This window comes from Betta splendens, chromosome 19, assembly GCF_900634795.4.
Source record: "Betta splendens chromosome 19, fBetSpl5.4, whole genome shotgun sequence".
NCBI classification, from domain to species: domain Eukaryota; kingdom Metazoa; phylum Chordata; class Actinopteri; order Anabantiformes; family Osphronemidae; genus Betta; species Betta splendens.
In genome coordinates this window covers 11660672-11678799 of record NC_040898.2, presented here as the reverse complement: position 1 = coordinate 11678799, position 18128 = coordinate 11660672, and the positions used below count along the sequence as shown (strand labels likewise).

The 18128-nt window shown below is 50.6% G+C and overlaps 1 protein-coding gene across 3 annotated transcripts in view; it reads right to left on the bottom strand.

Annotated features, from left to right (window-relative positions):
* adkb (adenosine kinase b) overlaps positions 1 to 18128 on the bottom strand; it is a 77829-nt gene that overhangs the window by 16391 nt on the left and 43310 nt on the right. For all 3 annotated transcript variants that reach the window (XM_029134645.3, XM_055504280.1, XM_029134646.2), the window contains one exon: positions 4899 to 5069. In XM_029134645.3, coding sequence (XP_028990478.1) covers positions 4899 to 5069 — 171 coding nt within the window. The remainder of the gene's footprint in view (positions 1 to 4898; positions 5070 to 18128) is intronic.

Here is an 18128-nt window from a genome sequence, read left to right as displayed (position 1 = left end):
TTAAAAAATGTTTTTTTTTTACACTTAACTGCTGAGAACAGTGACCATTCCCTCCTGTGTATAATAAACATATGAGCATTTGGCCTGCTCTATTTACCTCCTAATGAGAAACAAAGATCTGCTCTGGAGGGACTCAAATGCTTCAGACAATGAAAAACCCGGGGAAGAGGGAAAAAAAATGCTCTCGGAATAATTCAAACCATTTGTGTGCTCGGGGGACACGAGAGTTTTGGATAAATTGCCCATACAAATACTGAGATGGTGTCCAGCGTGCTGTCGGCTGATGTGGCATGAGATGGAGAGAGGCCAGCAGCCCTTTCACATGCATGCACGCACATGACACTGGGAACACTGGGAACGCTGGGAACCACCAACTCTTATAGGTGCAATATCTCACACAACAGGGCTTTTTTTTCTGAAAACGAATCCACAGGTCCCCTCATCTATGACACGAGCACAATTAATTCAGCATCGGGGCCGGGTGTGTTACGCATGTCGATTGTGTCTTTGTTGTCGCCTCCTCCAGATCCGTCTGAGCGCGAGGAGAACGGAGGAGTCCTCCAAATGACACTGGAAAACATGACTGTACAGCCCGGACTGTGGGAACACAATCACGAGCAGACAAAGGCCGGTCCTCCCGCCAACTCTGTGTGGATAAGAGGATTGGAGAGGGGAGGGGGGGGGGGCGCGAGCAGCCAAACTCTGGGTGGAGGAAGGACCATCGCGCACGCTCTCCTGCTGCGGCGGAGGAGCACCGGCCGCCATCGATCCGCTCGGCGGCGACGTCTCCTCTCTCACGTCCGTGATGATTCTCCTCCCGCGGTCCCGGTCCGACCCGGTCCGACCCGCCCCGGCCAGCCGTTCTGTCCGCCTCCTTGTTAAAGATGCTCTATGCGCTCACATTCCACGTGCCCCCCCTCTCTTAACCCTGGCATTTTCGAACATTTCATGGTTCAATCCAGAGGTCGGAGGAAGGCGGCTTCAGTGCAGCACAATTACAGTGGTCAGCCGGACTCCTCTGGAGCCGCGCCGGCTCCCACAGTGCAAACCGGCAGGCCAGGAAAAACACTGCACTGGGTCCGGCACGCGGCCGATGGTTCGAGTGTAGCACTCGCAGTGTGCATAGCCGCTGCATTAAGTGCTTGTGATGTTTATATTAAAAGTATTTAACCTAGAAGCTGAAGGTTGAGGTGGACGTCAGTGCCGCTGCTGCAGAGGTGCCGACTCCCTTCACTCCAATGAGACACAAACAGGCTCGTCTCTGATGCCAGATCTCCTCTCATGAACCTATCGTGGCCTCCATGCGCTCCTTTTTACTCCTCGCCACCAGCTGTATCTACACAAATAATTCAACTAATGACTAATGATGAGAAAGAAATGATTTATGCAGAAGTAACGTTCTTTTTGCTGTTTTTAAACATGGAAGGTCCTGGTCCTGAGGGTGAGATCTGCTGATCTAATATTAAAACAATAACAGAAATACAAATAAAGGCACCTTTGAATCGAGCTAATGTGCGCCGTGACTCATCACACGACTCGCTGACTGTACATCACGCTGAAGGTCAACGCACTGTGGCGGCCGAGCGGAAGCCGTGTGACTCATCCTTCAATTAAAACCCGGACCGGTCCGGTGTCCGTCCTCCCAGTTGGCCTGTGGGGCCTTGTGAATGAACACATGGAGGTTAATGGCTCATGTTCGGTGCTAAGACGCTAATCTGGCTCCCGCACCTCTTTGTTTCAGGCCGTGAGACGGGATCTTCTCCCCCAAACGCATGGAGTCCGCCGTGGGTGAGCCACCGAGGCTCCGCCGTCACCCACGCGGCCCCGCTCACGTCACAGAGGCGATAAACAGGGCCTCGGCGCGGAGATACGGCTTCCAGGCAGTCCATCGAACAAACAGAGCCAGATGACGGATCTGCAGAGATGTTGAGGAGCCGTGCATCTCCTCCGCCTGCCGCTTTTTCCATCCACACAAACGCGTATATATACACTTGTACACCCACTTCAGCCTGTCCTGGAAAAATCATTAGATCCCCCCCCCCTGCACACACACACACACACACACACGCACACACACGCACACACACACACACACACACACACACACACACACACACACTGCATGCAGATGGAGCGAAGCAGGGCTGAAAGCCAGAGCGCCTGAGGGGCTTTTCATGACAATAACCTTCTGTAGAGCTGCTTGTATCCCTCCACCTAGATCACGGAGAAGTGCTGAGGGACGGCTGGGGGAAAATAGGCGCGATAACCACACACAATATTAGGCGAGGAGCGCTCGGGCAAAGTACAGAGGAGGAAGAAATGCGTGTCATTCTGCTCTCGCGGCCTGGAGAGATGGCGGCTAAATGCTCTTTTAAAACAGCTTGAACAGTGAAATGATGATGGCTCCTTTTGCTTCGGCAAAGCACATTAATACATAGCTGAATGCCATTTCCACTTCTGTTAAATGGCTCACCTATTGAGTATTCAATTACAATGGCTGTCTGCGGAAGACGAGGCTGGGACCCAGATAAATAAGCGCCCTGCGAGCGCTTCCGCGCGGCGCCGCTAGCCGATGCTAATGTCAGACCAGCGAGGAGGCTGCTCGGGCAAAAAAAAACAAGCTCCCTCCTGCATGTGTGGTCCTGTTTTATTATAGGAGCACGTCTTAAAACCTTCGCACATAAAAATGCACAAATAATGAAGTAAATGGAGAAAGCTATGAATCCTGGCTCAGTCAGGGTGATTAATTCAGTCCTGATTAATCGTTCCATTTGTCTATGATACGTCTAGAATTCCACAGTACAAATCCTCCGGTAATGGTCGAATTCCGCAGCCCCATTGTGTGGTTTATCTCTTGTGCTCCAATAGCAAAAGCAAATTGTGGCTAATTTTATCGGCGAATCCACTGGCATGTGGTTTTTCCTGCAGTAATGATTCCCTCATTCGGGCCTAATTAACTGCAGCCATTAAATGGAGGGAAATGTAATGCCCTGGGTTCCATGTCAGGTAGTCAGAGGAGGACAGCACAGGAGGACTCAATTAGGCCGGTGCCGGTCCCAGGTTATCACGCGACATGTTTGCCAATTACGCCGAGTAGCGTGTGATGTCTGTGCGGCTCCGTGGGCGCCGTCTCACAGGGACCGGCGTAACTAGCCTCTCCACCCCCGACCGGCGAAGGAGCCGACACGACTCCGTGTCCCGAAAAGGCAGTAATTACAGGACGGACGGGAGGCTGTTATATGGGCGCGAGGCCGCCGATGGACCGGACCGGGCCGGGCCGGACCAGGCTGGACCAGGCCCGCCGATGCCAGCTTTCAAGCGAGCAGCAGCAGGATGGAGCCACAGAGGCAGGAAAAACAAGAGACGTCTCATCATCAAACGCAGGCGAAAACAAAGAGGAGACATGAAGCCCATTGACATTTTTGGAGAGCGGCGGAATTGAAAGCGATCAAAGGGGGAGCGCGTCCCGGCCGCGGCACGTCACGCGGCCCTCGCCCGTCAAAAAATTCAAATCCTGCCTAAAATTGCTATTAGTCACTTTCAAAACATGAGATCTTACAGCTGCCTAAAACATATTTTCCCAAGTGTGTGAAGCTGCGTACGGTGAGTCAGTGCGTGTGGGAGAGGGAGGCAGCGACAGGCAGACACATTAGCCTCCCCTTATGGCGCATTCTGCACGGCTATAGGAGTCGGCCCGCGTGATCCCCACTGTCACTGACGTGTTATGAAAGCACGGAGGGCTGAGGCTGATCCATCACTCCGGGGGACGGGGGCTGAGGCGATAGGAGGGCCGGGGGGGGGGGGGGGGGGGGGGGGGGGGGGCAGGGCGTCAGCGACCCTGTTGCCTGTCACTCACCACGCACCGCTGCATGACCGCCAACCTTGTCTGGCTCGTGCGCGATGGGAGGTCTGGGTCTTAACTGTTCGAGCAGTCATTCCCCACTCCCTCGCCGCTGCAGCCAACGCAGTCGAAGGCCAACGGGAGTCAAAACACTCTGAACAGACATTAGTCCCATATAGACCCTGGAAGACCTCGCAGCTTGAGGCGGCCGAGCGCTGAATATCTGCCCTGTTTCCCATTGACTCTCTCGGTGTGGAGGACTCCGCTGGGCTCACTTCTTGACAGCAAGACCTGACAGCCTCCGAAAGATAATCTCCCTCAACAAACGTGCATTGCAATTACCCAGAGTCATTAAAGGGGTCACGCCTGGAGGTGTGAGCCAGAGAGCCACTGTGCGGCACCTCCCACCCGAAAATGCAGAGCGCCTGCAAAACGCACGCCTCGGTTGGGGAGACAGAATCGTTGCTCACAGCAATTAAGGAGCGCGAGAGACGCGCGTATGTACAGTAGAAGGGAGGACAGAGAGGGGGAAAACGCTGAGGTCGGCACCGGCAATAAATCCTCAAATGCTGAGCGGCTCCTTTCCAATTCCGTGTCTAACTCCGAGACGCGTGGGGCTCTGTTTAGTCGCGGGTCCGGTCCGGTCCGGTCCGGTCCGGTCCGCGGCCGCCCTCGGGGGCGCTGCAGAGCTGCCCTGTTAGAGGACACGCTGCAGCCACCACAGTCCGTGACCACAGCTTGACCTCCGAGCAGCCGGTCGCTTCCACGGGGCCCGGAGGAATCGATAGTTCAGGCAGCGTGCAACGGTGATGCAATAGAGATGAACGATTCCAGGGCTGCTTCCTATTCATCGCTTTATGGGCCGGCAATGACTGGGGACTTAAATTGATACTGAGGGGAATGAAACACTGGACCTGGCATTCGTGTGACGATACACAGAGAACATGTGTTCAGTCCTTTGAAATAGATGTTGTCAAATCTTTGGATGCACCCACATATTTCCTATTAGCTCCAAATAAAAAATAAGATTTGAACAAACATATAAGGTTTTACTCACCGTCTCGTTGCCAAACAGGATGTCGACGTAGGGCATGACTTTCATCAGCGGCTCCTTAAAGAACTGGCTGATGAACGGAGCCGAGAGGTTCATGCAGAAGATCTTGTTGTTGTCTGAGGCGTGCTTCGCTACCTTGATGATCGACTCCGGGGACACGGTCAGGAAGAAGCCCTAAAAACACAACAACAGCGTCTGCTTATTTGCATCTGACCTCCAGCGTGAGTCAGTTCTGAACCGCTGGAAAAGCAGCATTATCTGCGTTTATGAAAGCGATAGACTTAAGTACAGGCTGCTCCTCAAACACAAACTGCTCATTTGTGGCTTCTGGATTCTGACGTTGCAATTTGTATGTGGCAAAGCTTGATATTACTGAAATAACAGGGAGGCAGCAAACATTTATCTGAAGCGCTTTTAGAGCAACAAAGAAGAGGAAAAGGGCAGGAGGAAAAAAAAAATCCATCCAGGACAAAGCCGGTGGCTGCGCTCCAAGGCCCGTCCTGGAGGAAGCGGCGTGCACGTATCTGATTCGGGCCCGAACAAAAGTCTCGTCTGGACTCTCCTTACTTGGAAACAAGAGAGGCAGGTCCACTCATTGTGTGAATGAATACAAATCAGGTAAGAAAACACCTTTGTGTTGCAGGTGGAAACCTGAAGCGAGACTCTCCTGCGAGCCGCACAAAAACAATCCTCCTTTGATACTGATCTCCTTAACCTTGTTTTTCAGCAACAAGCTGCTCTGTAAAACCACTGTGTCACAATAGGGGCAAAAAAAGGGGGGGGGGGGGGGGGGGGGGGGGGGGGGGAGAAAAGGAAAGTTTCAGCACAGTGACACATTTAATCTGCATGAAAAGCTCCTATTGTGGGCGACTCTCGTTAAAGTGCTATGAAATTTGCAGGAACAGAGGTAAGAGAAAGGCGTTGGATGCCAGTGAACGGCGGGGAGCTGTCAATCAAGAGCACGGGGCGGTACAAGACAGGCACGCTGGGTGAGCCGCGTCAGACCTGCCCACTTTTTGGACATGTCTTCACGTTGAGCCCCAGGTCAGCGCCCGCGGCGGCGTCTGCTGAAGGCTAAAACGGTGATTTCAATGGGCCGGGGGCACAAAGGAGCCTCACTCTGGGCTAATGGCCCATCACTGACCCTGACGTTTTTCTTTTGCCACGTGCCAACGTGTCGGCGGAAGGGGAGATTGTTTCCTGACACAAATGGTCTTTTTTGGTAGTTGAAAATAAACCGTCACGCCGGCCGCAATGTTAACGTTGATCAAAGTTCGCCGGCTCGATGGAACATCCCGAGGGGTGGTGAACTTTAAAAGCCGAGCCGCCGCTCCTCTAATCACGCGCCGGCTGTGTGTAATTTACTTCTAACCTCGCCGGAGCGGCCGCATTAAACTGTCCACAACCCCCGGCGCCGCCAAGAAAGACCCGCGGCCGCTAAAAGGTGCTCTGCGTCCTGCACTTTGTGATGTAAATTTGATTAAAACAGATCCCATTTCTGGTTTGAAGCATCGCTGGGTGGATTCAAAAAGCCACGTCTGCACCTGTCGTGCGTCGTCTTCTCACGTCTGTCACATGTAATGAAGCTTAAATGAATATCAGTCGACTCCCAAAACCGTTTCTCTGCATTTGAAGTCGAAGCGCAGCCGGAGGAATCTCGTTCATAAAAGTCACAGACTTCATTTTTTTTCCCCCAAAAGGCTCCAAATGTTGTGACTTTTGTGGCCTGTGGCGAGGAGAAAAAAAAGAGGCCTCGGTCGGAGCCATGTGAAACTCCAGTTCCCATCGGTGAAACGGGAGACCTGAAGTCTTTAGTGCCGCGGCGCGGATCGCGTATCCGCAGCGCCGGCTCCCGTTTCCCAGGTGTCAGAGAGCCCTGTGAAGCCGGGTGACGATCACGTTTCCAGGTCAAGATGATCAAAGCGCCGGGGACACGTCGTACAATTTCCATCCAGCCAAAACATTCAATAAAGCACTGAGAAATGCATTTTCCTGGCAGACAATAACGCGGAGTGATGCTTGGCCGTGTCAAGTGGTAATTTGAGGGAAGAGCTGGAAAGGCCGGGCATCCATTTTCAATGTTTACCCTAAAAAGAGGAACGACTTCCACTTTACTCGCACAAAGAGAACGTCTAAATGCTACTCTGGGATGAAATTAGTGGTAATCTAACCATAGAAGCCCTGACTGCACAGCAGCGGCACGCTATCGCACTCGGCCCGCTCGGTGCCAGCGTTTTCCCCGGGGCCGCTCGCGTCTGAAGCGTGATGGATGGCATCGTGTCACTGGGCTTAAAATACAAGTGGACATCTGAAGGGCAGAAATGATCTATTCTGGGGAAGGGCACCGTCATTTGCACCTCCAGCAAAGGTAGCGGAGGAAAAGCAGAAGCTTTTGTTCCGGGTCTATTTTAAATTCTCCATCACTGAAGTTTAACTTCACTCTAGTTGTGTTGAATGTTTCTTCATCATGAAAGAGGAAAGAAACTGATGGAGACTCCACTGGTTTTACGTCTGATTAGCTTCGAAAAGCAAGGTAACCTATAGTAACCATCACATCCTGCTTTCAGTCTGATTCATCTCTTTACTGTATTTCACATAAATTGAAGGACATCTTCCTTTAGATTCACTGTAGGAAGCTATTATCTTTAAATGCAGATTATGAACCAGGGGAATGACTTCATTGCAGAGGTTTGGCTGGTTTGACCCAAAAACAAACACTGTTTACAGTTTGTCATCACTCCATAGAAGCTTTTTGGGGGTCTGAATCTGCATGTGAATCAGTTCTGGGACTGGTGTTGGGGTGAAGTTCAGCTGAGGAAACCGCCTGTCAGGAAAAGTCTGGAAGTTTTCGGGAATGGGAAAGAAGGAGGAGCTTCAGGGGACAACAGTGTGTATTTTCCTGCTGCTTAGACATAATACAGTAACCAACCATGGCTGGAAATGAAGGTAAGCCTCAGATCGGCTCCATCATAGGTTCCTTTTTACCAGGAAATCCCTTTTCGAGCCATTTTAAAAGCCACCCAGGCCATTACCATAGACGCCCCCCACCACGCTCCGGAATCAGATGTCACACAGATCAGAGGCGTCATCTCTGTAAAGCGCCGTTGTGCGGCGGATCGATGGCTCAGGTTTGGAGCTTCATTAGCTCAGTGTGACTCCCATCTCCATCAGCGCACCTCGGGCACGCGGCGCCCGTGTCGTGTCGCAGGATGTATTTTCGCCCGGCGATTCTGGAGGCCCTGCTGTTTTTACAGGACAGAACAGGAGGGAGGAGGCGATTAATGGTGTTGCAACGCGTACGAGTGGAGGGAAGGAACGACGAGGATGACGGCTCTTCAATTTCTTTTCAAATAAGTGAGACGCACGCTACAAAGCAGCTGATTTCCACCAGGCTAACGATGTTTTGTTTGCATCGAGCGGCCACTTGGTTCCATTTAGAAACAAGTTCGATTGAGCCAGCGGAGACGCCGCGCTCGCGGCGGCCGCGCCACACAATTCAGCATTCCCCGCACTTCCAGGATGTTTGATCCGACTGCGAGGCCATTCAAGCGCGCCGATAGCATCTGCGTCCTCTTCTTCTCGCTTCCATTAAGGCCCGTGTTCTGCCGGAGCTTATCAGACATCTAGGAATTCATCCACCTCTTCGGAGGCAGCTGGAGGGCGGCCAACTGTACAGGAAGCGGGAGGGAGGCGTTCAAAGGCTGCGCGGAGATGAGGCGCGGGGGCTATCATGTCAGCCGGCATCTCCAGGGCAACGTAAATGTGCCACAAACGCTGGGTTTAACAACTGGGCACAGGCATCACTCAGCTGTATTTATATCCAAAACGTTTTCTTTGGGTTAAATATCGCCCACGTTTTCTCCCGGTGCCGTGAAAGGACTCTCGCGGTGATAACCGAGCATACCTTGCCGCGGTCGCCTTAACGAGCACGGGTAAAACAAGGCATTAAAGCCAACCGCAAAAAAACTTGAGGGGAGCATGTGTCACTCCACCAACCTCTAATATGTAGAACCATCAGAGACTGTAATTACATTAACCTCAGTCTCCTCCACTCTGTAAAGTAATGAGGGAAACTACTGGCATGGAAATAAAAAAATTAAAAAAGGGTTTTAACCCCAGCTTGAGGTTAAGGTTTGCTGGCATCACAACACTGGAAAAATTGGTTGGAGCGGTATCTCACTAAAAGTAATTTGAGATCAGCTTCAGGTCTCTTCAAATCGCTGCCTTTTGCTCTCGTTAAGCTCTACGGTTTCAAAAATGTGTTGGCCGGGGGAGCCGGGCGGCCTGAGCGGGAGCGCCCGACGCCAAGGAATGTACTTAAGATCTAAAACAGACAAGATTTAAAGCCGGGAGTATTTAAATGCCAGTACTAATCTACAAACTAATTCGGCGCGCGGACCTTCCCTCACAGACGCCATATGTTACCTCTGTGGAGAGATGAAACAGGGGACGACGCCAGAGGAGAGGCTTTCTTCTCCTGCATCTTATCTCGCTCACGAAACAGGCGGCCATTGTTCCCGCGAAGCAGGTCTGTGCTTCCACTGTATCGGCCCCCTGTTTGGTTTTTGCCCCCATCGCTGCAGGAGCGGGCCAGAACAAACTGTTTGGTTTGCAGGGAGCTAACGCTCGCTAATGCACACGCTCTCAAGTGTCCTCGCCCGCCACACTGCACTTAATTAGCATTTTAGCGCAAGCGGTTCTCTCCCCTTCGGTGCCACTGAGGGGGGAACACCAGCCTGACAAACGCGCACTGTGCGGGTGTGGAGTCAAACGGCGCTTGTGTCGCGTCGTACGCGCCGCGAGAACAGGACGCGGGAGGGAAAAGGGGAGGTTTGTGGGGGTCAGCGGGGAAAAAAACGGGCGCAAAGGACGCAATGCAAAAACAGATGTGGGAGCCTGGCGGTCGTTCCTCGTGAAATGTCTTGAAAAGACATATTAATATATTTGGGTCAGATGTTTAAAGCAGAGGCTCGGTGTTAGCGCGCCGCCGCCGCCGCGCATGGGTTTCCAGTGTCAGTGACTCGAAGGCTGCGCGCGGACAGAAACCAAATCTCTGCAGACGTTCCCGCTGCCGGGAAGTGAACATTTCCAAATGTGCCACTCTGCGGAGCTAAATGAATTAGTGCACTTAAGTTGAACGCTGAAATGAGGAGCCGAGGAGACAATCTTTCACTGTTCACAGGCGCGGCGGCGAGCGCTAGCGCACCGGCTTGGAAAATTATAGGTAATTGCTGAAGCCATTGAATCCAGTTTGGTTTTGGTTGAAAGACTGAAATAACAAAGCTCTGATTGCTGAAAAGACAAGGGCAGGGAGCTCGGAGGCCCTGTTGCTAAGAGTTAATTTGATACATATTTCTTCCCCTTCAAATGTCTGAGGTACTGGCAAGAGGCGGTGAAAAAAAAAAACCCACACAGTGAGAGGGAGGGTGAGACCCCCGCTCTCCCTGCAAATACTATCCATCTGCCATATTACATTTAACCAGCATGAGAAGCTAAGGGAGCGCCCTTGCACAATATTGTGTGAAGGCTGTCAAACTCAATGCAGGAGCTCGGTGCCCACTGCTCAGAGCTGAGGACGCGGGGCCGCTCCAATCCGGTCTAATAATAACCTCGGATCGCGCTCCGGCAAAGTCGGAGGAACGCGCGGCGGAGGAAGGAGCCGCCATTATTTACGCCCGGTTAAAAGATAAAAATAATTGAGCGCGCGATACGAAAAACACCGGCAGCTATAAACAGCTTCTGCCAAATTGCCAAATTAGAATTCCAAATGAGTGGAGAGTCAAAAAGTCACAGGAGGTGTGTGAAAACAAAAAGATCCGTTCTGGCAGGAATGTACGTGTTCTATGTTTAAAAGAGGTGGATTCAGATTAGAGTAGATACAACCTGACCTTTACTGGTGAGTTTACTGGTTAGTTTACTGGTGGGTTTACTGGTTAGTTTACTGGTTGATCCCCATTAATACAACCTAACATGTCAAATCAAACAGAACTTTATTCTATTCCTATCAGTGCTGCAAATTATTGTTTAGATTCCAGATAATCAACCAACTAATCGCATCCTAAAATATCATACTACAATAAAACACTACGAATGAATCTCTCCTTCAATCATGAACCAAATGAATCCAGCTAATTGACTGTTTCACTGCTAAATCCAACGCCTGCCCCTCAACCTCTAATGCACAAACATACAAATGGTAAAATCAGACACAGCTCACTTCAAGGTTTCAGTGTATTTGCACTTTAATGACAACACCGTGCTTACAGCACAGCTTTGCTCCACTAGTATTAAAATCAAGCTCAGGAAAAAAAAAAAATCAATTGCCTGGAGGCAAGAAGTGTGAACTTTCATACCTTAAGCCCAATTTCTTTGAAAGTGGAGGCCCCCAAATCAAATCAAGCCGAGGCAGTGCACCGTGGAATTATGCAAGAAATGACACGGCTATATGAAATGACAACTGGTAGGAACGGCTGCCAAGGCTCGGAAACTTTAGAGCTTGTTTATTTGTTCCACATGCTTTTTCATGCGCTGCGCTGCGCGTCGGCTCTGATTGTCTTTGTCTTTTATTCAAACCAAAGGGGAGAAATATTGAGCGCGCACAGATGATGTAAACATTCAGCGCGGAGGAAAACAAGGGCGCTCTAAACTCAGTGTTTACGGGTGGCGCGGACGCCAGGACGCGCTGAGTAAAAGCTCTGCTGTTGGATTCTCTTTGTTCAGAGAAATGGGTCAGAATTTAAGATTGACTGTACAATTGGCCGCGGAAGTCGGGGCACTTCCCTCCCTGTGCACCGCTAATCACAGCTGATGGGGACGACTCAGCAGGACTTCACTTCTTAGCGTTTTTAAAAAGCAGCGGCATCGGAAAGACACTGAAGGAGCTTTCAACTTTTTAAAGCAAGTGCATGATAATACCATTAAAAGTTGGCCACCGTTCGTGTACTTATTCTCTGTCTGCGAGTTATTGTGAAAGTTATTGCTCTCCACTGGGCTAAACAGACATTTTCCTCCCTCGAAGCACTCAAATATTAGCGGTGTAGTGAGCTAAGAGCTTCTCCCACTTGAGAATAGCATCTCAGACTGAGATGGATATAATCACCGCCAGAAAATATGAGTCTTTCTTAAGCTTCAAACAAAACCTTAAAATCACAGAATTCAGATGCTGCTGGTAGGCGTCAGGGTTGTCTGCCAAAAGCACAAGTAACAGGGTGAGGAAACGTGTTAGATGTTAAATTAAAATTGTTCAGAGGCATTAGCGTGCTGCTTGCCTTTGATAATTCTGACTTTAAGGCTTATTAACTGCAATGTGCTCAGCATTACTTCTCTGTAGGACAGGATGACTAATACACATCAGGGACCTGTTTTAAGAATCGCTGCTATGCTAATCGGCGGGGTTAAATTATTTTCCCCTGGAAGTCGCCTAACGTGAGGTCGGCAGCTTAGCAAAAAATAACACTGACTAATCGGAGCCCAAAAAGGGCAGCCAACCTGCCTCCAGGCTGACTCAGAGCAAAGAGATGCTGTTTCCACGGCAACAATCAATGCCATTTGTTGACCGGTGACACCAAGTAGATAATAACATTTCTCCGTGGCTCGTGTTTGTTTTGGTGCTAATAACGCGGCTTCTTCTTCAAGGTTTAATATTTTACTTTCTTCCGTTCATGTCGACTGAAACGCATGAAAATTGAATATTATTTGTTGATGCTCGCAACTGTCGCCGAGTTATTTTTTTTCTTCCTGGTATAACTGAACCTGGTACAGAATTTATCCAGAAAAGTGTCCTTGAAAATGTTTTTTTTGTTGTTGTTGCTCTGTTCTAAAGAGTCATTAGCACCAACCAGCAAACATGCATAATCCGTCTACTCCTCGACTTCCCATTCAACTGTGAGGCTGTTAAAGATTACAAACATAGAGCACTATTAATAAGTAACTACAGCGAACTAGGTAACACAAAATTATAGTGAGCCACCAAAAATATCTGTGCAACAGATGGACGCCCATATGAGAACCAGCTCCAAACCAGCATTTATTTCGGCTCATTGGTTCAATGGCGAGGCGCTAAACCCAGGGCTTAGAGCGGTCGTAACCGTGTTTATGCTCACAGTATTAACAATAAAACACAGTGGTGTCCGGGGTGGATTTTAAAGCTCTTTAGCCAAGGCCACAGAGAAGACCAGTCACTATCTCGCCTGATTTATTACGACGAGAGCCTCTCAGACGGACAGGAGAGTCATCCTCGGCCTCTACAGACAAATCCATTTCTCTAAAATTTCAAAGTGCTCGAGATCTGTAAGTGGAGCGGCCGAAATGAGACGGGCGGGATGCAGAGTCCAAAGCAGCATGCGTGAATCATCCGCGTAATACACTGACTGCACAGTGCATTACGAGCCTGCGCTTGGTGGCTTTCTTCAAAGATAAGAAGACATTAACCAAATTTTGGTATCCAACACGTCAGTCTGGTTGAAGAGTATCCATTACTTAATACACACCCACACTGCGCGGAGCTGAGCCGCAACATGAAAAATTACCACTTAAGGGAAAAATAAACGTATAAAGCTGGTCTGAAGAGCAGGAGGTGGAAGGTTGCCTTCTAATTGCTGGAGGGGAGAGAAACCATGTTAGAGTAAACAAAGTCTGATCGATGGTGGGGATTATATCAGAAAGAGCCTTTGGCCTTTGGCCAAGATGAGCAAACACACTAGTCTCTGTCTCCGCTACAGATGGAAAAAATAGCCCAGGCAAAAAGCTGGCGAGTTAAAAGCATTATATTTCACAGAGGGGGGAGCGGATAGAGCGCGGTACAATGCCAGATATGACATGTAGCCAAGTGTATCGCGTCTTGGCTATTTGTATCAGACAGAAATGCCAGCAGATAAGAGAGCAGTGTTGTGAGTTTGATGGAGGGCTGTAGCGGCCGGGGGCTCAGCTCCGGGTCGGCCCGCGCTCCCACGGCGCCGCGTGTGAAACCCCTCCATCACCACACGCACCGCTCGGGCGCCACGTTCGCCGGTCACGGCCGGGAAGAAATGAATTGTGCCGACTCCTGGCTTCAATGTGGCGACTGCAATTCACATAAGCCACTTAAGGAAATCTGCCGAGGGACAGAAAGGTAGAAAACTGCAAGGGGCTTATGAGTTATAGGAGTCAACAGACGGGGGTTCCTTTTGCCTGAGTTCTGTCACTGAGTTCACTCCATTGCCTCTAAAACCCTGGTAAAGGTATTAAGTCTGAAAATAACATAATTCATTACCATCGGTTCAAACATTTATAACCTAAAGATGTAATATGAGCAAAAGTGCTTTGGCATCAATTGCCAGGATTAAAAAGAAAGCAAGTAGGTTTGTAGGAAAAGTAAGCTGGGACGTCATTCAGCACAAAAGGCAGCTAATGACTTTTGAATCCATTTAGTGGCTCACTTCAATTTGTGATTTGTATTAATGGCCTGTGTATCGCTTTCTCCACATCCAACGGGGCCGTGTTCTGCTAAATTTCTCCATAATATTCCTGTCGATAAGCAGGTGACGACTTGGAGAAAGGCCTGATTATATTTGCTAATCCCCAAAGAAATTAGGCGAGATTGATGAAAGCGTGCATATACAGCAGACAAAGCCCTGGGAGTCTCTAAAAGCTGTTACCATGGTGGTATCCCATTAGAATAACAAACATTTCCCCTGGATGTTTAACATTGCTTCCCAGTGAGCACAGCCCTCCCTCAGACCCCCCCCTCCACCCTCCTCACCCTCCTCCCCCGCGCTGCCTCGCTCTCCAGCACCTGCCTTCACACTTTCCACTTTTAAAATTCCACCAGCCGCCTGGAAAAAAAAAAAAACTGAAATAAGAAATATGAAATGCAGTTACGAGAAAACTTGAGTGCCAAAAAAAGGACTTTTCTTCAAACCTGTAATAACTTTCCATGGGAATAGGGAGAAACTTAAAAAGAATAACACTTCCCCTTGATTTCCAACTCCTACCACTTTTTTAAGCAGGCAGTGAATTTCCTGGAGTGATAAGGGCTTAGCCAATGTAATCCTCAGAGGACCCTTCTCTGGCATGCCAGGAATCAAGAAACCTTCCCCTCTTGAAATACAAAAGTAGAAAAAGACAGAGAGGGGGAGGCAACAGTAGGTCTGGGAGCGAGGAGGAGAGGCAGCCAGCACGCCGTCTCCCACACATGCTGGCGAATGCAAATTAGCATGTGTGGAAAGAGCAGCCGGACCCGCCTCAGCTGGAGATCAGCAGAGGAATATGGATATGACAACGCGAGGGGCTTCCCTGACTCAGCGGCAGGGGCCAATCGTAAATGTTTCACACAGATTGGTTCATAATCAGGGACGGGCCTCGTAAAAAGCGCCTTTGGCCTTTGGCTTCACGCAGAGACGCCCGCTCCAGCGCTTCAAACACGTGATCACAGGCGACAGCGCGAGGGGAGACGCTAATATTTCACGGCGCGTCTGCAGGTGCCTGCCGTCTCTTCCCGCCTCCCCCGCGCCCACGCGTCGGAGTCTGAGGTTTCGACGTTGCCTTGATTAAGAAGCGGGCGCGGAATGAAAGGTGTTCCCGCCGCACCCGTGTAAACCAGAAACCGAGAACAAGCCATTAAAGTGATTTATTGGCGCCTTTTACACCAGAGGCCAATTAGTGCGTCTGCACCGTCGCACGGGTTTGCGGCCGGACTCGAACCCGCGTCCGACCGGCCCAAGGACGCACGCCGGGCCGCGAGGGACCGCTGGCACCGCTTCAAGCCGTGAGGGCGGCAGCGGCGGCTGCTCACATGTGGCTCGCATGTTCGCATCATCAAAGACGCACACAGACAAAGTCAATGTGTGTGAGGACGTCTGGGCGGCATGTGGAAACCCCCCGTCCTTCCTCTGAAGAGGAGCCCCCCCCTTTCCTCAAACACGGGTTTGGAGGTCCCATATCTGTCGAGCGCCTGCTTGGACTGGATGAACAGGAAGCAGGCGGCGCGAATCAGGAGCCATTACGCAGCAACAAATATGACAGCAACAGTGCCGCGCATTATTCCGGCTCCAGGAGTCATTCACTCAGCGTCTCATCCCATGAGCGCGAACAATGCACGCGTTTCCCCCTCGGATCGGGGGCTAAATTGCAGTAGAGGCCTGTGCAAATGTGACGCGACGGCTTCACAACGCGTCTCGGTCGAAGCGCGCGTCTCGTAGCGCTGCGCGGTTATTCTATATGAGGAACACACGCATCTGTCCTCGCATTAACATGAAGAGTGTGGGTCCTGTTCCCCTTAAATGCGACTTCCGGAGCAGGTCCTGGAGCGTTTGGAGTGGTTCGAGTCCCCAGAGGCCGTTTGCTGCGGGAGGAGCGCGAGGACCCGAGGGGAACAGCCGGATTTGGAGAGGACCCATCCAGAGCGACGCTCAGCGCTTGACGCTCGCTCGCCGAGGGAGTGCGTTCGAGTGCCATCGCGTTTGCACGAGCTCACGGCACCGCGAGGACCCATAAACAGCAACGCGTAGCGTGTGCGCAACTGTGCGCGATTTCTTATTACAGCGTGACCTCATTCGCCCGCATAATTCTGCGCGCGGAGAAATAAATTACCTTCGCGATTTGGGACGCGTCCGAAAGGTGCGCGTCCGAAAGGTGCGCGCGGGCGGCGCCGAGCGGCCGCGGGGTCGAGGCCGCGGCTACGCACGGTCACCGGCACCGACGCCTCAGCTGAACCAGAAAAAGTCACCGCAACGGTTGAGTGGAGGGAGACTCTGAGAAAGAAACGGCGCCCGAGGGAGAAGCAGACAGAAAGAAAAAAAAAAAAAAAAAAGGTTTCCTGTAAACACAGACGAAGAATTATTTACTCACAAGACTAAACATTAAAGCTTCTTCCCATCCTTAATTAAGTCTTGTTTATACTCCCAGTGACGGCTGAGTAATATACATAGGACGTCTAGTTGAGATGCATCAATATTGTCTCCTCAGCTGTGCCTGCTACATAATTAATACACACACTGACATGACATGGATATGATATGACAAGACTATCAGAGGCGAAGACTTAGAAAAAGAGCCGAGCGGATGCATTTTTCATGAACTGCAGAGCTCCCCAGCCAAAGTTCTAGACATGATGTTTCAGTTTCAGGGAGGAAGGAGGCGGCGGCACGGGGGCCAAATATGTGGCCGCGTGAAGACCGATCTGGGCTTTCGCCCGGTCGGCCTCGCGGCGAGGCGTCCACGCCGCTGGTGGCGCGTCCACGGGTCGACTTTGATCAGCGCTGCCTTTCCCTCACGGCGATGGTCTCGAGGTCCGGCAGGAAAAAAAAAAAAAAAAAAAAAAAACCCAGCTGTGATACAACATCCTCTGATCTCTCCACTTCCAGTGATGCGTCAACATCTGATGGGCCGCGGCGTCGCAGCAGCTGCTGATACTTAATAAAAGTGAAGGCTGGATATTTTAAGGGTACCGTTTTTCCATTTCTTTTTACAATTTCTCCTCAGATCGGCGAAGCTATAAATAGCCTGGATCTCTCGTTCCGCAGAAGAAGAAGGAACCCACACAGGTGAAGAGGAGAATTCATTTTGTGAGTTCGGACGGGGCAGCGGCGCCCTATGCCACAGGGAGGGGGGTCTTACAGGGACCGTTCCTCCTCATTCAGCACCATTACCACCCCACTGTCACTGTCAGTATGTGCCCTCACCCATCACAGAACCCAGAGCAGCCTCACAACTGAATCACATTGTACGCACAAACGGCCGGGACGCGCAATATCTACTGAACCTAATCTAATCTGTCCATCTCCTGTGTCCCTACACTGTACACACACACACACACACACACACACACACACACACACACACAGACCCACATCACGCACCTCAATCATGTACATTTCCGCTGTGTGCAGTCAAACAAGGGTCGGTAATGCAAATCAGAAATCAGGATTTGCCTCCGTAATTGGGGCTTTATCAGCTCATTAGGAAACAGGGAGGCATGAGTGAAATGAGCATGCAATATTCCCATTAAAGCCGCCAAAGGAGAGAGCACTTAGAACATATCAGCACAAGTCCTTGGGAGAGAGGGGGAAGCAGCTGTGATTGATAAGGTTACTATCTTGTCAGCTCAAAAAAACAGCACCTAGGGGAAGCAGCAATTGAGCAGAAAGAACAGAGCGAATGTTCTCAGGTGGCCCTGATGGCCACTTGTCTGCCCCTCAGTGTTATGACACCCAGTGCAAAACGGCACGTCTTATTAAAAACCTGACAGATTTATTT